Here is a 21,972-nt window from a genome sequence, read left to right on the forward strand (position 1 = left end):
TCGAAACTAAAAACTGAGTAAAAGAGGAACTGTACAGTAAAAACTGCATGTATCTGATGAATTGAAATGCACGCAAAAACTTTGGAGTTAACTAATCGAAATTTAAATAAATAAATAAATACAAATAACCCCTCGAAATATCGCCTATTCAAACACACTGGGCCAGATAAGTTAAGAAAGATTTAGTTCTTCGGATTTCGTATATGAGGACTGGGTGTTCTTTAAGTTTCTTCCTCAGAAGAAAACTAAGAAAAAAAAATAATAATAAAGGCAGTGAAACATTCTGCGGCATCCAACGACCCGTTTAATTAAACTGCAGTGGCCTACTTTTAGAATTCCTGCTGCTTCGAGGGAATAGTTTTTAAGTCCGTGGCCAACTGTTAAATGCGTGGTACATCACTTTAAAACTTAATCTCTCTAAAAATCTGCTGCTTAAGGGGAAAATTTGGTTGTAAGCGGCAAACAAATCGAGTTGGACAAAAAAACCCAAAATTTTAATATGTTAAAAATACTCGTTGTATTTTAACAATTTGGTATAAAAAAATATGTAAGCTTTAAGTTTCTTCAATGATTTATTGACCAACGATTATCAGAAGCCAAATCTTAAACATAAACTTAAATTGAGTAATACCGTTGTGAAATAGGGATTTATATGGAATTTATTCTTTATGTATGCCCTTTTGCAAATTCTGTTAGACTAGATTTCAACTGAATGTATGATACAGCCACTCCTCGACATTTATCCAGCCAGAAAATTTTGAGTTTGCGCAATCTCGTTGATATGAACAAGCATACACTAGCAAAAGATAAGCAAAAGGTCTAAGAATACTATATACATTGATTCCAATTCTAAGATTCATTTGCTCTATCTCCATACCTGTCCTCTCCGCGATATCGCAGGATTTTAAAGAATTCTCTTCAGGCGAAAAGTCATAAAAAAGAAGCTTGAAGGTAAAATCAAAATCACCTTGAGTCATCTGAAAATATCGTGACGGTCTCCTCCGTCGGTTATCACCCTAGGTCAAGTGCCGTTTTCCCGGCAATTCGAGGTTCTTCTTCTTCTTCTGAGTTAGGTTTAAAGCAGCACTGTTGACTACTGATCTCCTTACCTAAACTCCCTTTCTTAACTCCTCGTCGACAAACAGTTGCATCTCCAGAACCCTTTCTGTAGCAGTGCAAATTCCACCCCAAGCTGAAGTATTGTACAGTCTCAATGGTGTCATGACGTTATGGCAGTAAATCGGTGGTCCTCTGAGAATATGACAGTAGTACTGCTTTGGGCACGTTTTGGTGACTTTTGTGTGTTTCTGAATAGCCTACTTATTAGATAATCATCGGAATAGTGTCGCCTTTGATCACATTGTCTTTTCAGTTGGTTGGTTGTTTTAAATTTTGTGCCGACGCATTTAAGACCATAAGGCGCCAATGTCCGTGTCTATAGAATGTCTGGTTGCTAAAATCGCTTGCCCATTTTTATGGAATCTTTATGGATTCCATAATTTTTATGGAACCCTAGGTTTCCAGGAGAAAAAAAAAAACATGCAACACAGTTTGAGGTCAACTAACTTCACCCCTATATGGAAAAAAGTCCATAAAAGCTTCTGCTTTCCTAATGGGATTTGAACCCATGACTTTTCCACATCGTCTGGAAACAAAAAAACAGCGATTATAACCACCATACTACCGTGACGAACTGCCTCTTCATACTTCAGAGATGAAATCCAGGACCAGTTTAAACTCATTTTTATATGGTTGTTCTGCATGTTTGAGAGAATTTTCAGGAAAATTATTTAAAGCCATTACATAGGGATATATATTTATCTCATAACCCATAGGTCAACTGTGTGCCCGAAGGTCGCTATGGCAACAGAGCAGATGATGTAATAGGATATGATGGAAAATATTTTCAGACAGGTGATAGAAAGCAGTCTCATCGTGACAGCAATGGTATTTAAGGAGCTGTACTTTTATTTATTAGCATGGGGGATGGGGTAACATGGCATTTCCCGAGAGGAATGTTTATTTTGGAACTTTGCATCCAAATCACTTATTTGCAATGTCAAGAAATATTCAATAATCAAACAGGAGCGCATAAAATAAAACTCAAGACATTAAAAAATACATTATTCGTGCAGTATGCTTTAGACACACGGAAAAAAATAATGTAAAAAGACAAAGTAAAGCGGGAACTTCCAGTACATTCTGCAACAGTTTTAAATAAATTTTACATTTTTTTTAAAAAATTTAATTAGGTTATTGCGAAGTGGATTGTATTTAATTGAAGAACATTTTTCTTTCAGTATTATGAGTTTTAGTCATCTGTTTTAACTCGCATAGGGTTGAATAAAATTATCATGTCTTACTAGATTTGTACACCAAGGTTAAAGCTAAATAGCATCTTTTGAATTAAATTAATTAAAATTTTAAAACACGTGATAAATGAAGATGCACATATCTCAGAGTAAGTTTCACATAACGGCGATATGGTATACATTGATTAAACTAATTCATTCGCTGAATTAACAAAGGTGGTCATCTTGACTTCGAAATGGTACCACCATTGCTTGAACATGCACGTGTGATCTCTTCAATAGCCTAGAATGGACAGAAATTTCCCTGAAGTATCCTTTCGTAGGACACATTTAAGGTAATTCTAAGTCTCTAAAAAATATGCTTTCGAATATTGACGAAGAGCTCTAACTAGCTCACTGAAACCTTAAATAACACTGCCACAGCCGCACAAGAGGAACCTGAATAACAGGTTTGGCTAATTTATTTTCCAAGACTCGCAGGAACCAGTTGCAAAGTCACTGTCGAGAACTCTGATACAATTCAAACTGTCAGACGTGTTGGCCAGAAAGAAAACATGGAAATAAAAATTAACGTTAAACGTGCTGTTAACTTCCTACTCCTTGTGTTTGTCTCTGTCTGATGTGATTTCCCCTGAGAGATGTTGCATCAATCATGACCACAACAGCACCTTCTATTGGTAAATAAATGTGTTTACTAACGGCTGGCAGCACCATCTACGTGAGATAGTTTCTTAATCGTATCTGGTTTCTTTCCGGGTGCTTATCACAATCCTATTTTTTGTTATTTGAAATAACAATAAACCAATCTAAAAATGTGCGATGCTGCTGCGCTTATGGAAACTAGTTCCTCAACTCCTACAGCTCTTTCTTTCAGCGCATTTTTCTGTCCAAATTCCCTTCGAAACATAACATAACTCGGGATACATTTGTGGTATTTCCCAAAGAAAGAATTTTGTAAGTTTAGCATTACTTCTAGACGTAAATATAAAATCTATAATCACAAGCAATTAAAACTTTGAAGACACGCTATATTAATAATGATATGGAATAAGGGGAGATCAAGAATGGATATTTATGAATCTTACTTACAGTTACTACAATGGAAGGAACCGACGGGCACTTATGGAATTTAGCATTAATCATCTCCAGAAAATCTTGCTGAAATATATCCCATAAGGTCCACTATACATCACTAATCACCGAAGTTTAAAGAAAAAGTTCATTCGCTGGAAATGCTATTTAAGATTGTGTTTTAGCAACCGTACATCTTCAAGGTTCTTTTAGTCTGACACATCCAATTAGCGATGCCTTAGAAATGCTTAAATGCAAAAGGAAGTCATACAAGCGATTGAATCGAATTCAAATAAAAGCTGAATTACGAATGTGACAAGAGAAGAAAGAAATAAAGATATTAAAATTATTACGCAACTTGTTATATCACGTTGCAATAGAGAAAAGAAGCCGCTCAGAAAATGAAAAATATTCTGTCGAATACACATTTTGAAAATGTGAATGCGATAGAATTTTAAGCTGAGAATTTAGCAAACACACACAAAGACCACGAATGCAATTCGCTTCCAAAGTTTGTTTGTTTGTTTGTTTCAAAAATCTGTCCCGTTTTGACACATATATTTTCCAATATATAAAGATCTAATAATTAAATGTCAATTTAAACAGACAATGTATTTACGCATATTTAAAGGAAAATAAATAAAGAAACAAACCAACAAAAAACTGCCAATATTCGCATCACTTTTTCAGTAAACTGTAATTTCAATAAGAATAATACGTAACACAAAATAGAATAAAAATTAAAACCTACGGAAAAGCTCAGCATTTTAAAAGATAATTGGGAATAACGAACACAAATGAGAGGCACATCTTTTGTCCTTTAAAATATGATGGAATACTCTTTTATTTTTACAAAAAAAAACCATTTTAGCTCAGAACAACCGTCAATTAGTCTAAAAATAATAGTTTTCAATGGAATCTCAGTAAACTGCTATTTCTATAAAGCCATACATTTCCAACAGCTAGTAATAACGGCATTAAGAGCCTCCAGGAATATCCTAGAATCAAACAATGGGACTACCAAGAACAATAATTTATTCTTCATTCTTCCGGGTGCAGATATAATACTTATTTAAAGGTAACATTTACTTATTAAGCCTTCAAAATCTATCACGATAAAGAAGACCCGATAGCAATTCTTTTATTTATTTCATTTATAACCTGTAATGTAACTCGTATTTACGGCTCTCTAGGATTAAGCGCACCTGTTCGACTCTGTTTTTATTGTAGAGCCGGTCGGCACTTCATGAATCTGGGATACTTCCTCGTACGTTCTTCGCTGTACATAAATCCTCTCAGAAATCACAGCTTCAAACAGCAGCCATGACCATGGCTTCCTCGTCTTACCTAACAGCTATGCCCAAGTGAGCAACGCATAACGCATAAATAAGTTTTGATCAACTAATTATCATATTCGAGTCCGTAGGCTAGGCTGGAGGACATTTCATTATGGGTCAAGCGGTGAAGTTGCAACCGTGGGGATGAGGTCAAGGATGCACCTAGAAGACGAACTCCTATGCAAAACAGTCTGCTAAGGAGAAGTCTCTCTTTAATTAAACTGTCTGATTTCCTGGAACGTGGAAGGTCCTGTCTGTATGGAATAATGTAACCAGAAGGTTCCAAGTTAAATAAAGTTTTTTAAAGCGCCTTTTGAATATACTTAAAGATAACTAAAGTAATGTGAAACTAGGAAATATGTATGAGGGAGTACTCCTTATTTCTAGCATAAGAAAAGATGCTAGAAAAGATGCTAGCGAAAAGATGAATCTTTCCTGTGCTACCTTTCTATCTTTTTTAAATAGTGCTTCTCGGAAAAGAAATAATAGACTTCGTAAATTTTGAATTGAGTGTGATATTTAAGGCTTATATTTTCTTTATAAACAGGTATACTGAGGAATTATCCCAAAGCCTTCTTTGGGATACTTCCTCGTTCCCCCACCTGGAGTGCAAGTTCTAACGGTTTAGAACCACTACTCTAGTACACGAAGTAAAGGCGAAAATAAAAACCAAAAGCAATAATTTTAATGAGACAGACTTGCCATACCAAAGCGCACAATCGTGCTAAAAGTGCGTCTTGAATATTAAGGTGTACCCGCATAGTTTAAGTGACCGAAGGCCTCACTGGCTATTGAAAATGAGTAAATTATTTAGGCCACTTATGTGCTGTTTCAAATACTCTACAATTAAACAAAAAAAGATAAAGTTATTCATTTCTCTCTCTCAAGAATCCTATATATTGTAAAAGGAATGTGCTAGCACACCCTGTGTCCCCGATACCACGCCCCCAAATACTTCCCGAACCAAAACCTGCTTACCTTCTGATCAGACTAGAACCACTGCTTTCTGGGGTAACTGCTAGTCACAGTAATGGCGCGACTTACAATTATAATTAAAATAACAACGTATTGTAATTTATAATCATGAAATGGAATCATTAAAACATAATGCTTCATTTGCTTTCAATGTCAAACCTTGGCATAAGCGCAAATAAATTGCTATAAATTTAATTTTAGTTCATTTTAAATTACTTTTCTACAAAATGTTTCAGGCCTGAACGTGTAAAAGGAAATCTTTTGTTCGCAAGGACAGGAGAACTGTGGGAATAATGAATTGCTATGAGAAAGATAGGTATACCTGCTTGGAAATTACGTGGTAAGAAACAACATTTGTTCTAGATTCTAAATAGCCTTTAAAAGAGTAGGCTATGTAAATGTTTAATGGTGGTGTGTAGGAAAATTTATGGGTTTTGACATGCCTCTGAAAGTACATCATTGGCGCTTTAGCTTGTTGATTAAAATTCTGAAACTTAGGATGCAGAGGAAACAGTCAATTTTAACATTCCCCTCCCATTTCCTTTAAAATACGTACACATACTTTTAAAAGAACCGTAAAATTTATCATAAAGCTGTACATATTTGTAAACGTTTTCAGAAAAATTCATTGTGCGAATAAATTGTAATAACCCTCATGAGGACCGATTGTAATGACTACAAACTGATATGAAAATTTTGAACCGTAAAAAATTTAATTCTGTAATAGCATTTGAATCCTTGGTAAAAAAATAAATGCAGTTTTTCCAAAGTCCGACAACAACGTGAGGATCCAGCAATGTCACGTTGTTCTAATTTTTGAATCCTTGGTATAAAAAATGCAACTTTTCCACAGTCCAACAACAACGTCAGGATCTAGCAATGTCACGTTGTTCTAATTTTTATTATAAACCTATATATTAATAAGCTCCATCAAAAGTATACTGAACAGTAATTTGGTGAGAATCATGTTGATGTAAGTTGTTAGTTGTGCTGATAAAAGGCTGGATTAACTCACCAGGGAAACCTAATTGTCTCTTGATATTGGACAACTATAGCCCCGATTGAAGGTGCCTTTAAGAATTTCTCCGGTTTCCAAGGGATTTCAATCCACATCTCTCTCCAGTGGCGAGCCCGCTATACTGTTGTGGAGGAGGACAGATTATGTTGAGTGAACTGATCAAGTTAAGAATCCAAATTTTAATATTCTGAGTAAAATGGATTGGTAATCAAGAAATAAGCTAAACTAACTACTCTCTGTCTTCAATATCCAAACTAGCTTTTGGTGATCCAAGGGAAACTCGCACAGAATTCAATAAAAATTTAGTCAGAAGAATCATCCTGGACAAAGATAAAAAGTTTGATTTTTTAATTGTGTAGATTTTTATTTATTTTTTAGTTATTCGTAAGCAGAATTATATTTTTCTGTTGCACGCCAAGAAATGAAAAACATTTCAAGTGATGGCATATAATAAATTTGCATATAATATTTAGTACTCAGACTAGATGTAGTTTCATGCATTTTTTCAAAAATGTATCACAGCTGATCACAATTATCAACTGTGATAAATTTTGGAAATCTTTAAAATTCACAACAAGATATGAAACAACTTACCCTTTATCAAACGAAATAATTATAAGCTACTGTGATACAATGTGTAGAAATTAGCATGCAGATCCAACTACCATTCTTTGCTGCCTTATAATTTTTAATAGAAAAGCATAGCCCCCAAATAAAGGCTTCAAATTACAAAGGAATTGTAATTTCACCCATAATTACCTTCAGTTATGACAGCACATTAATTGTACTGATTTCAGCCTTAACATGATTTCTATAGAGCAAATAAGTTACCTGATTGGCAACAGATAAAAAATTGTAAGTGCTGCATAGTTATATATAAGCAATACTAAAAAAGAGTGGTACAAATTCGTGAGTACAAATTTACGAGCTAATTATAATAACCACACTAATACTGAACGAATTTCTATATATAACTTAATGCAAACATATGTAGTGCGTTCTGTTTCATCACAAAATTACTTTGGATAAAATATCACATTGGATATTCGTGTTCAAGGAAAAAACTGGTGTTCTACAGAAAGCATATTGTATATACACAGCAACTTCAAACAATTTGTTTCTATTGCACATTCCTCTTGTTTCCATTACGGCATTAAAAATTTATACGAGTTTTTTAGCTTCAAAGTATATTCTCAAATTCTTCATTTGCCAGGCCCCCATCATTAGAAGAATTAAAATCTGTCCTATGGACCAGAGAAGGATTCTTCTTCCAGTACTTTCACTCGTTGAACGAAACAGTTCCTCCCGATACTAAAAAGAGAAAAGAATGAAACATGCATTGACGAAAGAAGACACAGCAGAATAAAAATACCGCTAATATTTGTATAACTATTTGTAAATTGGTCTTTAAAGGTCAACTGGCTTTTTAAATGTATACTTCTAAAACATTTTAAATTTGCCTTTTAACACCTAGGCAATTGGTTATTATACCCAATGCCAACTGTGTATTATATCACAGATTCTTTAAGTATATTACGGGATTATCAGCAATGTGATATGCTACTCATCCAGCCCTGCCTGGAGTTCAGCAGATGATACCTTTTCTCTATCAACGTGAATTTGACATCCATTTCTGCTGGATCGCTAGCCACAGCGGGATTAAGGAAAGCGAATTGGCTGCACCCAAATCAGCAATTCCCACAAATAATCTTGCTTGTAAGTCTCTTATACAGATCATCCGCAAATAAATACTCAGTAAGGTATATTCCCAATGGCAAGATTCATGGAATAAATAATACCAGATTAGGACTGTGATCAAAACATATTAGAACAGCGTAGTCTACACAGGATTTAATTTAATGATGACAGGATGCCCTGTCATCATGAAGGGATGTACTTGGTCGTCGATAATAAAAGGTAGGCATTCCCATCGAGCCATTAATTAACGGTGATCAGAGGACCCAGGGCATGTCAAGAAAACAGTCTCCAAACCATAACACCACCGCCTCCACACTGCCTAAGTCCAACTTTCTCAAAATGCGGATACACCCATTAGCATGATAGTTTGAAAAGGAATTCGTCAGATCAGGCGACAGTGAGAATGTGTACCCGTAATGTCCGTCGACCGCCATAGCCTATGCGAACTAATATCCAGGGCATAATGGTCCATGTGAATAATGGTCTTGCTATTCCTACATTGTACTGGCTAGTTGGGTAGTCCACAGTGATGCATCGCTGCAGTGTTACAAGAAGAAAACATAGTACGTTCACCACGGGCATGAACCACACGTGGTTGTCTCATGTGTGATCTTTGGCTGGGTATTCTACTGCTGTTGAGTCAGTCGAAGTAGACTCTTAACACCACAAAACGGGAGTACTTAACCATGTTGGCTGATGTCGAGATACTGGTTGGAACTTGCACGTCTTGCTCCCCACAATCATTCGACGCTCGAAGTCGGAAAGGTCTCTCCACCGACCCATTCTTTCCTGCAGACACTCAAAGACTGATCGCCACGTGTGCAAACTACAATCATGTATCAGCTGTTCCCGACAGATGATACATTCCATTGCGACAAAAAACATCAAATTATCATCACCTAGCCATGCTGGAAGCAACTCTCAAACTCGGTGATCGAAACCATCCAAAGTTGTGCCATTGTATTTTGTTTGTTTCTACTTCAAGTCTTTTGCTTTTCCGTGTTTTATAGTTTTTAAATTTAGGAAACAGAAAAAAAAAAGATTAAAAGCTGCCATATATGATTAGCATGGAAGGAGCCTCGCTTATGGAATACTTTAACAGCATTAAAAGTTAAGCCTTCATAGGAGTGATTAAAGCAACGTAATGAATGAGTCTATAAACACGTCTCTGATATGTAGTAAAATGTCCAGAGACATTCATCGAAGCAATTTACCCGATTAACGCGCTTTATTGAAGGTATGAACTCGGTCTGAGTACTTTAATCAGTCCTCGTACACAAACTACAATGATAAAGATCATAATCTTTTAAAATTGATAATTATCAATATAGCTGTGTCAATAAGTATATTCCACATTTCATAGCATGTGCAGAATACTGTATTGTTACTCTACGTATTTGCATAAGCTTCTTTTACACGCGAGAAATTATTTTATGGGAATCAGGTACGCGACTCTCCTATGTTTCTAAACAGCATTTTTACAGTAATGTCCTACAAATAACATACAAAAGATTTTTTGAAATAGTCATACTTTATATTAGTACTAACTCACACCTTTTGATAATCCTGCTCCTTTGCAATCTGTTCTGCTTGATCACGAAGTTGTCTTATACGTAATTGCAATTCTGTGAACTTTTCCTTCTGCGCGATACTGCCATAATCTATGGCATGCTCTCCAACTTGGATATCCAGGTGGACTCTCTACAGAAATTAAAAAAATTAATACGTTAGGACTTACAGTACAAACTGCTTAAAATGAAATAAAAAGAAATAAACGTTATTTCAAATGATTTAATTCCACGAGGAAAAAAATAAATAAATAATAAAATATTTAATAAAATAATATATCTGTATATAGGGTGATTATAATTAAAGTGTGCCATTTTGGCCTTTCCACAAGTGGCAAACCATGAATCACCCAGAGATGAAGTTTCCAACAGACACATCTAGACCGTGAGGAACCGAAACGCACAAAATAAATAAATAAATAATGCCAAAGGGTGACCCAATGGTGCGTTTTGTGCTAAATCCAACACCACAGCAGATACAACGATTTATTTGACCAAATTATTCTAATAGCGTTTAGGGTCAAGCGGCACCGGTGGTTTCCCACAACTTCGCTATTCTAATACAGTGTGAAAAAGCTAGAGGTTTAAGATAAATTTGTTCGATATGATAGCCATTTGTATTGCAAATGTGCTGGAGGCGCAGAACAACACGGCCAACGGTTGCGCGAAGCATGTCACGGGAATGTTAATAACGTGCCGTTTTATGCTTGGCTTCAGGTTAGCCAGAGACTGAATACTGCCTTCATAAAGCTTAGCCTTGATATATCCCCATAACCCACCACTCGTTATGGTACCTCAGATAGGAACTCAAGGGCCTACAGCCTCTCCAGTGATAAAAATAATATAAGTTATTCTTTTTATTGCTACATGATGATTAAAGCTGATTCGCCGAAATTTGAAGAACGAAATGGTCTTCTGGTGAAGAAAATGTACTTTCAGAAAAAGTACAAAAAATAAGAATTATAAATCGTAGACTGCTATATAACCCCCACCTCCGGCCCTTTCAAAAATCCTGGGACAACTACCCATTATCAGAAGACGCAACATAACATTCTGAAGAGCAATGAACAATTGGGAAAAAGCCGAAAAACAATGTGGTCCTCATCAAATACGGCCCGAAGCAAGTTTTACTGGTGATTGCTGTGTGCGGTGGATGTTTGTTTCATTCTGCATTAAAGTACACTGCTCGACAAAATTAACAGAACACGTAGAAAACGTAGTGTAACTCGTGCAGCTTGCGATGAAGCGGGACAAAATTTGGTATGGTGGTGGTGTAGCATAGAATAATGATGAAATGAGGAGACAGCGAGAAACTTCGGCCGGGTAAAAGGGACATTTATAGGGGCTGTATAAGAATTACCAAAAAAGTCACATTACAGAGGCCGATACAAGATGCTCGAAAATATGGTAACATAACATCAGTACGGCGGATGATCTCCCCAACGGCTAAACAGGCCTAACAGTGGTGAACCATGCTCGATATAAGGGTGGCTATAAGATTTTGTGGCAACAAATTGCATTCTTCGACCAGCGCAGACCTTAGCTCACCAAGTGTCCAAGGAGTTGGCTGTCGGCGTCCCATACACGTTCGATCGGATTTAAGTATAGTGATCGCGCTAGCCACGGCAGTAGTTGGATATCTTCAGTTTCAAGATATTCCTCCGGCACTTGAGCTCTATGTGCAGTGGCATTGTCGTGCATGAAAAGAAAATCTGGGCTAACTGCACCCGTAAAAAGTCGCATAAAGGGTTCGAGGATCTGTTCGCGGTACCTCTGCGCAGTTACGGCAACCCTATCAAAAAAATGAAAAGGGGTGCAGCTGTTGATCATTATCAATGGCCGCACCCCGCCACACACGAGAACACCGCCTCCACCGTAAGTGTCCCCTTCTCTGGTATTAGAGGGATGGTACGGCATTCCGCGTTTTCTCCAGATGAAATAACGTCTAGAATGTGTTTGTAGGCTAAAACAGGACTCTTGAGAGAACAGAACTGTATCCCATTTGTCAGGACTCTAAGTCATATGTTCATGGCACCAGTTTTGACGAGCTCTGCGGTGGTTGGGATTAATAGGATACAAACCACTGGCTTCCTTGCGTGGAGTCTACTTGAATTGAGCCTTCTTAATACAGTCCGGTTGGAAATGTTTTCACCTGTTTTCACTTATTAATGATAATAAGTCATATAATGAAAGTAAACTTTCCACGTAGTTGCACGTTGGTATTCAATCTGAGATACTGTATTCGAAGAATTATCTAATTAATGTTCGAAAACAAACAAATAACCTCTGTTCTTCAAATGTTAATTCTAATTCTCAATTTCAGATATTACACACAGGATAACGCAAGGAACTTTCCGCGTTGAATTAAATAACCAAACATGGGGATAATCATAAAAAAAAAGGGAAAAAAATGTTTTAACAAAATCTGGTTCAAATTTACTTACAAATAAAATGTATTAATCAAAAATAAATTAACTGACAGTTCATCCACCAATACTTTGAGACATATAGAGTTCATTGATAACAAGTAATTAAAGTCGTTTGTTAAGCCACAGGCTTCTTTAGGCAGAGAAATAAATAAAATGAAAAATGAATTTTCCGTTTATACCCTGGGACAACCACATAGTTAGAGGAGTTCACAAGATAGAGAGATAGTACAAGAAACAGCACCGTATTTAGTAGTCACACATGCTTGAACCACGGTCACTCAAAGTACGTATACTAATGCACCTTGACACACCCACTCGTGCTTACTGGTAGCACAGTAGATAGAATCACCCTTCTCCCCACTCCGGGTGGAACAGATCCTAGTTCAAATCCTGTCGATGACGTGAGGAATTTTTATGGGCCTTTTTCGCAACGTGGCTGAGTTAGTTGGTCTAGGTAGGCGTATCAGATTTTTTTCTCCCAGAAATTGGGTTTTTCGACCAGCAAACAGATCTTAGAACTCGCGAAATTTTGCAGACGTGATGCATATGGCGAAATATGGCCTAACTCGCTGATGCATATTAAACTCTAAAAAAAAAAATTAAGTGTACAGTACTATAATTTTATTTTGACAACCACCAACCAATGATGATTCGTAAGGTCAAATGAAGCAAATGATGCTGATATTCCACACCACGTGTCATCTAAAATGTTCAGACATGCACATTAGTAGTTTCGTACCTTATTTACAGTAAATGCAATTTAATTTGAGTGATTTATGAAAATTTATTTACTTCAATGTGTATGTGTGAATATATAAAAAATTAAAAGCCACTTCATTTTTTTCAGTAGTGATCTTCCTACCATCAGCATACACGCTGCATTTCTAACCAACACTACAACCTAAAATCAAAAGTGGAACAGTCACCATAGCAACAAAACTAGAAACTGAAAGCACAAAAACACAAGTGAGGATCGTGTAACACCTCCTATTCACACGTTTCATTTTTGATAATCTTCCTTTAATTATTATTATTTTTTTATTTATTTGTCGGGAAGATCTAATTTGAAACATTGCCATTTATTCATCTTAATCATTTTGATACTAGTAAACAAAGACTATTTTTCAATGTAATTTCTTTTTTCGCAGACATTTCCTGAGTAATATTGAATAATATTATGTAATTCAAAGTCTACTGCGTAAAAAATTATGTATACCCATCGTTGTAATAAAAAACAAATAACTTAATTCCTCTTATAATAATATCGTGATTCTTATTACTATGATAAGAATTGTTAGGCGTATTAAGCATTTTGTCAAACTCTTTTGTTTTAATATAATTATAAACTGTATAAGATACGGTATTATCTATTTTGAATTACAGAGACAAAGTGTGAACTTGTAATCATAATCACTAATAGATGAATTAGAAAGAATTCAAATTAGACTGGTAATTTTGAGTAGGGATACGGAATTAATTATTATAGAAAAATTAAAAAAGGGGTGCTATTAGTTATGTTCTCTGATATTTTGATAGGGCAGTATATATGTGCATGTGTACTCCCTCCTACCATTATTGAGAGAATATAAATGGATTTATTTAATGAACGAATTAATTACTGCAATCATAAAATTTAATTTGTAATAAATAATCAGCGCTTAATTATGCATTAATTAATACTTAATTAAATAGTACTATCAAGAAACTTAAGTTTACTTTGAGCTAAAACATTGACGTATAAATATAAATAACAAAGGAAAATTTTAGAAACATTAATATAAATTCCTCTTTGCATGAGTTTTTTCACTTATCAAAATATTATGATATTTTGATAAGAAACTGAAAACTAGTTTCTGAAACTTATCAAAATATCATAATATTTTGGTAAGTTTCACTTATCAAAATATTATGATATTTTGATAAGTGAAAAAAAAAAACCCAACTTTTTACCTATGACTGCGTGATTTATTAAAATAAAGACTATGTGGAGTAAACTCAGTAATATTTTATGCCTTTGCAGCCAGCAGGATATTCATATTAAAATATATATATATTCCTGTAATTTTGGAAACAACTGTATCTTATGTCAGTCTATTCGTATAAATCTAACAGTGTTTTCACTTACTAGATGAATTTCCGAGAACCACTTTGTGGAGTTAGTATACAAGCATATGGTATGTTCACCTGGACTGTGAGAGGTAAAGCTGAAGCGCCCTTCGGCACTATACACTCTAGAAAGAATGATCTTCTTCTTAGGATCACGCACCTCCACATGCAGGCCAATTGCTGCGTTAACGGGAATAAAAGCCCTTGTCACTGATTCGTAGGACTGACATTTATAATAGCCTTTAAAATAAAATAAAAAAATTATATTAGTATGACATTTTATTATTACACGAAGCGCTGCAGTTAACATAAATTATTAAATTAGTATCGACTTTAACATTAAATTATATTAACTTTTTAATTAATTAATTAAAGTTAAATGATGTCAATTAATAAAAAATGCTGTTATATTCTGTTTTGATATTTTATTTTGGTACGCTATACGAGGTACGATCCAAACATTCCCGGCTTATATCGAAAAAAAAAAATTGTGGCTTACTAGGTATTCCATCATTCCATGCTATCATACCAGTAATAGTGCCAAAATCTTGCTGATTTGATGCATTGACTGCAATAATTTTGCACTCTTGGAGGTATTCCTCTTTGGTTTTCCATCCAGTATAAGCAAGAAGCCAGGAAAACTCAGGGTATACTGTTAGTGACAATAGGACCTTGGCCAGCAGGGATAAGGATGCTATTGGTTCCCTTTACAAAGCACTTTATAAAAATTCCAAAAGAGTGATTAGCCCTCATTTGGAATTTTTATTAATACCTAGAGGCGTCACCTAAAACCAAGAAGAGCAAGTAGATTGTATGGGAGTGCTAAGCTTTGTCTCTATGAGGAACGTCAGAAGGATTGGATCTGGAGGATAGGCACCTCCGGGGATGACCTGATAGAGGTGTTTAACGTGCTTGAAGCAGAATGAATGAGTTTTCTTGTTGGCAGACGAAATAAGATCAAGAGAACACAAATATAAAATTTTAGGGAGCAATAGAAGGTTAGATCTCATGAAGCTCATCTTCTGGCAGTGTGTTGTTGATCGCTGGAATCCGTCGCCCCTCAAAGTAGCTGACTTAGAAACTAAAAACTTCAAGGCGAAATCGGATTGGTACTTTAAAAAATTCGCAAACTCTGATTGACTCGTTTTTTTTTTTTTATTGATGAAGAATAATAGTAATATTAATTAGGGAGAAGGAAGCCATTGTTGGGATTGATGTCAATATATCAGATGCGCATATCATTATGGCTAGCTACTTTATTAACTTATGTTTTTGTTCTTTCTCTCTCTCTCTCTCTCTCTCTCTCTCTCTCTACAATGGCACCTGTATGGTGCAGGCCACTTACATGCAAAGAGGTAGCGGGTTAGAATCTGATTCTTACGGTAGCAAAGTAGATATGGTCACCATTCTCTCAGATCGAGTGGAGAAAACTGGAGTTCGAATCCCCTCCGTGACAAAGAATTTTTGTCTTTTTTCACAATGTGGTTGGGTTAATCGGTCTCAGACGAGGGTTTCTTTTCTTTTTTTACCCGAGAAATTAACGTTTTTCGAAGAGAAATAGCGTGCAACGAACAACTGAACAGAGAAATAGAGTAGGCCAGTAAATCAGAATGTCTTATGATGGGGGATTTTAACTTTCTAGATATTGACTGGAACTTGTGAGTTGGTTACTTAAATACAAGCAAGATGTTTTTGTGGATTAATTGGATGACGGATTTGTACAGCAGCAGCATGTTAGAGAGGCAACAAGAAAGAGCAATATCCACCCCGAGGGCTCACATCTGGTGAGTATGGGCTTGGCACACCCAGGGTCCTGAGCTGGATATCATCATTCTTCTCTTTCTTGGTGATTCCCTTCTACTTTTCACACACTCTCTCTCTCTCTCTCTCTCTCTCTCTCTCTCTCTCTCTCGGTAACTTGAATTTTTTTTTTCCTGGTGCAGCATAAGCCTCAGGCTTCCTTGCACCATATGGCTATTAATAATAATAATAATAAATAATACCCTTGATAGTATTTTCAGATCAAGAGTATTACTCTCTCTTGTTGCCTCTTTAATATGCTGCTGTAGAAAACAGTCATCAAATTAATTAGCAGCGATTCTTAATGTGTCAAGAATCGACAGATAAACTAATTAATAGGTGGCGTGATCACAGTGTATTGATTTACTTAAAGATGTAACTAACATTAAGGGGGAAGAGGAAGGGAATTTTATTTCGGTAAAGAGACTACAGTGGTCTCAGTTTTTAAACGTTGTTGTAACAATTAATGTTGTTACCAACAAAAACTTCTAAATGGGAAGAATTCAGGGAAATAATCACAGAGGTTTTTCCTACCGACTGACTGTCAGATGAACTATTGTGACATGTGGCAGAGAAGAAAAATGCATGGGATGCATATAAATAATCAGATGATACAGAAGCCTATGGTAGATATAAAGCAGTCTGCAATCAAGTTACAAAGGAGGTTAGGCAAATTAAAAGAAGTCACTTGCAAAGAATGTCAAGAAAAGAGTCAAAGACTTCTTTACGTATTTTAACAGTAGAAGGAAGGGATCAAATAACATTGGTCCATTTGATGTCGATAGTTTAACTGTTGATAACACTTCTCAGGTTTCTGAAGGGCTAAATAGGTATTTTGCATCTACATTTACACATGAGGAATTATTTCGGGACGTGGATGTCAGAAGTTTATTATTTTCTAACAGGGAACTAAATGATTTTGTGAAAATTAAGAGGAAAGTAGAAGACAAATTGTTAAAGTTAATCATAAAAAAGGGGCCTGGGTTGGATGGGATCTATACAATTACCTGAAGGGAGGTAGCAAAGGAAGTAGGCAAACCGACATCCGTAATTATGAGAGCTTCTGTGGATTCAAGGGAGATTACTGTGGAATGAAGATGCGCAAATGTATCCTCAATTCACAAAGGGGGAACAAAGGGCGTCATAAATAATCACAGACGCATTAGCTTAACTTCTGTTCCGGGGAAAATAACGGAGTCACTGGTTAAATAACTAGTGCAGGACCATCTAAACAAGACTGGTGTACAAACTGGAGCAGTGTGACATTAAGGAAAAGTTACTGCTATGGATAAAGGGATGGTTTAGAGGAGGAAGACAGAGAGTTGTTATCAATGTACACTACTCTTCGTGGACTAATGTTATTAGTGGAGTCCCTTAGGGTTTGGTGCCCATTGTTGGTTTTTGTATTTATTAATGATACTGATGTGAGTATGATATTGATCAGGCTTAATGTCTAAACTCGGCAGGGTGGTAAATGAAAAAGGTTGGCAGGGTGGTTAATGACAGTAATGACGGTATGCTGCTGCAACAATATCTTTAAAAATTAGACAGATGGGCTGAGAAATGACAATTGAAATTTAACATTGACAAATGCAAAGTACTAGATAGGGAAGTAGTAGTCTCAGATAACGCATCAACTGTGTGGTTCTACACTCAGGGTATTGGGAACTTAAAAGGACATGTGGGTAATTGTAGAGTCTGATATGAAGTTCTCTGAGCAGTGCAGACAGGCTGTCAGCACAGCTCATAGGGATTTTGTCAATGGTATATAAGAATTTTTCTAGCAAGGATAAGGAGATGATTGTTCCATTGTATAAGGCAATGTTATTATTCTTGTTGTTGTTGTAGAGTTTTCGGAACATCAGCGACTTACACCATATTGCTCCTTGTATATTGTCTGTGTCTACACAGGTAGCACAGTGGTACCTACGAGAGGCTGCTTGAACGGGTACAGAGAAGGGCAATGAGATTGATTGATTGAGCAAACAAGAAAGGCTTCATTTCTGCAAATTTCAGGGTCTGGAGACTAGACACCTGCGAGGTGATCTGATTGGGGTGTTTAAGGCTTGAATGACTTAAGCAAACTCGATGCTGATGAGATTCTTCCTCTTTCTCAGGCCATGCACATGAGGGGACAAAAATCATAAATTCCAATTGAGGAAGAATGGTTGCAGAATAGATGTGTGGAAGTTTGCCTTCAGCCAATGAGTGGGTGATTAGTGGAAAAAGCTTCAATCCGTTGTTGTGGAAGTGGATAGTTTCAATAAATTCAAGGAAGAACTAGCCAAACTATTGGAAGGAATGGATAGTTGAAATTGGATTTTTTTTCCTTTTTTTTTTTTTGGCTGATGGTGTATATCATTTGCCACTATTGATACTAATATTAAATCTACCAAGCGATTACGGACATACATAAAATTTGAACTCTGGTTTATGAAAGTGAATATTGATAATCGAAAATAAATTGATTTATTGGTACAGTTTCGTTTCTTTTTAAAAATAAAAATGGCATCTGATTGTAAGATTGTAAATCGAAAGAATACACCCACACAGATGAAAATTTTACTATTAGCATTAATCGAAATGAAAAATATTAACAATCCAAAAGTTACAAATCAAGATCAAATCTATTTTTGTCACACGTTTATTCAACACTAATAACTGTTAAACACCACTTCTCATTGAGTTTGCGACATCCGAAAACCATGATTACTTGAAAACCATGATCAATGTATAATTTATAAGAACTGAAATATTTGCAGTTCTTAAAAAAGTTCGAGCATACCAGTATCTAATAATTTGCATTTTTAATGCTGTAACAAATTAACAGTTTAAATCTGGTTTATAAATCATTAAGCAGAAGGAACATTCAAAAAGAGCCCGGACCTATTAACTACATTGTTAATGTCTTCCCAAAAGGTAATAAAGCAAACGACACAAATTGAAGCTAATACTTACCTACAACTAATGTTTCATTTGGTACTTCTTCTAGGAAGCATTTTTTTTCTGTTTCTGAAATGTGAAAATATAAACATTGCGCTTTAGCTATTAATAAACATAAACAGATAATACGAAAGACATTTATTGCCATAGCTAGTAGATAATGTCAGCTCGGCGTAATAGGATTTTAATTGGACACTGTTGTCAACACTATCTAAGAAGGAATTCAGTAGCATGAATATGTATTTCTATAACATGGTACTCCCCGTGCCTATAACGAGCTCATGTAGAATATATATTTATACATAGCAAAAAATCAATCAGAGTTTATACTGCCATCTATTGATACAAAAGATAATTATAAAATCGAATTTTCACAATAACTGGAAATAAAGATGAAAGAAAAGCTGACCATGTACAGTTTTTTTTTTTTTTTTTTTTTTCATTAGAGCTGTGCAAAGATGGGTACAGTGAATACGGCACACCTCAACTCCGACATTATCAAAATGGAAAATTTCATAAAACGGAACGCTCATTAATAAAATATCTTATTTGTAATAACAAATATACACATGACATTACCAATGCGTGTAATTAAAAACTGATATACAATACTGAAAATTCTTAGATATAGTAAAATTAGCAAAATTTAACTTTCCAAAATAGACAGACTGCCTAAATCTGGTAGCCTCGGGAACTAATGCTTTCTGCATCTCGGAATTTTCTGGAATTTGAATGGTCATATTATTATCATAAAAAGCTATGAAAAATGTTGACCATTCAAAATGCAGAAAATTCCGAGTTATGTACATTCTTGGTTATCAAAGAAAAAAAAAAAAAAGATATTTTATTAACTGAGTACATACAATACACAGAAAAGTACAGTACAGACAGCGATGCCTTTACCACTTTGCATGCCAAAAATAAATGCGCATGCCAAAGAAAAAAAAAAAAAAAAAGAAAAGACTAAAGTTAATTAACAAATACGTACTCTTTATTGTTATTATCACCGTCTTCATCTAAAACGCTACACTGTGAAGAGCGATTCCAGAGCAAAAAAGTCATACGCGCCTCACTACACTTAAAATAAATAATTAATTAAAACAATAATTCAGCTTATACAGAATGATTATATTCAGCTCAGGACCCTGGGTCCTGAGCTGAATATAATCATTCTTCTCTTTCTTGGTGATTCCTTTCTACTTCTTTCTCTCTCTCAGGTTAACTCGGGAATTTTTTTGGCTGGTGCAGCATAAGCCTCAGGCTTCCTTGCACCGTATGACTAATAATAATAATAATAATAATAACACCTAAATGAAATCTTTCTTGGTAAGAGCACCCTTTTGTTCCTCTGTTCAATCCTTCAAACCCTTGACACCCTTCCTAAAATGAGCCTTCCTATATACAGTACTCAAGATGTGGCCTAACCATTCGACAAACCCATTCGATTCCCTGCTAGACTTTGACACTCTTTTACCAACTCACCCCTAAAAATTTCCTCATGTGTAAATGTAGATACAAACTACCTATTCAGTTGTCTGCAACCCGAGCAGGATTATCAACAGTGAAACCATGAATGTCTAGTGGACCAACTAGACTCGTCTCCTTGTGTCTCGTGTCTACGTAAGTAAAAAGTCTTTGTTGCTTTTCGTTGTATTTCTTGCTAGAGACTTTCCTTAATAATCTACATTAGCATGCCTAATTTCCTTTACGATTTTAGTGTCAGTATTAGTAGCGACAAATAATGGAAGAAAGCAAGCTTATAGAGTATCAGCCAAAAAAGGAAAAAAAACCAAATACTTCCCATTTCATTTGTCAATCCCCTCTCTCTGCGGTAGTAGAACAGAACAGTGGCATCGTCCCCGTCCTCTCCACACCGCGTGTAAAAGGCGCGGGTTCGGATTACGCGACAAACTTTAATGGACGTTTTTCACTCCGTGACTGAGTTAGTCGGCCTTAGGCGTAGATAGCAAGTTTTTTTTATTCTTTTTGTCTAGCAAAACAGGCAAATCGACCAGAGGAACACACCCAATTTACAGACACACACGGCATATGGAAACCAAGAAAAAAAAAAAAAAAGAAGAAGAAGAAAAGAAAGCCATTTCACATATCCGTTCCCTCCAAAAGCTTGTTTAGTTCTTTCTTGAATTGATTAATTTATTTAAGCTATTAACTTCCACAACGACAGATGGAAGTTTGTTCCAGCAATCAACCACCCTCTGGCTAAAGGCAAATTTCTGCACATCTTTCTGCGACCACCTTTCCTAAATTTGAATTTATGCCATCTGAAGTGCGTAATCTGACCAAGAGGAAGAATCCCATCAGCACTGATCTCTCTCAAACCATTGAAAGCCTTAAATACCTTAACCAGATCACCTCTCAGGAGTCTTGTATCCAGACTAGGCAACTTGCAGAACTAAAACCTTTCTTGGTAAGAGCACCCCGTTGTTCCCCTCACCAATCTCTTTGCCCTGCTATGTACTCGTTCCAGCAGCTCTGCATCCTTCATAAAATGAGGCCTCCAGATCTGTATGCGGTACTAAAGGTGATCATTGCTTTATTCAAAGTGATACTCGCCTTCTTATCCCTGATAACAAAATTCTTGTTTAGCATTGACAAAACCATGACCTGCTCTGGCAACTTGCCTGCACTGCTCAGAAAACTTCATATTTGACTCCATAATTGTCCCCAGGTCTTTATCATTCTCCACCGTCCTGA

At 35.8% G+C, this 21,972-nt stretch overlaps 1 protein-coding gene across 1 annotated transcript; it reads right to left on the reverse strand.

The window, feature by feature from the left end:
• Positions 1-7,716: 7,716 nt before the first annotated feature.
• LOC150089591 (transmembrane emp24 domain-containing protein eca-like) lies at positions 7,717-19,463 on the reverse strand. The gene is made up of 4 exons (XM_090368681.1): positions 19,273-19,463; positions 14,534-14,754; positions 9,966-10,112; positions 7,717-8,024 (listed from the first exon to the last, which is right to left on the reverse strand). Exons 1-4 carry the CDS (start codon positions 19,403-19,405, stop codon positions 7,875-7,877), a joined length of 651 nt encoding a protein of 216 aa, XP_090224807.1. The 5' UTR covers positions 19,406-19,463; the 3' UTR covers positions 7,717-7,874.
• Positions 19,464-21,972: the final 2,509 nt, after the last annotated feature.

This window comes from Mastigoproctus giganteus, chromosome 2 (assembly GCF_048544385.1).
Source record: "Mastigoproctus giganteus isolate SK-2022 chromosome 2, ASM4854438v1, whole genome shotgun sequence".
Taxonomy (NCBI): domain Eukaryota; kingdom Metazoa; phylum Arthropoda; class Arachnida; order Uropygi; family Thelyphonidae; genus Mastigoproctus; species Mastigoproctus giganteus.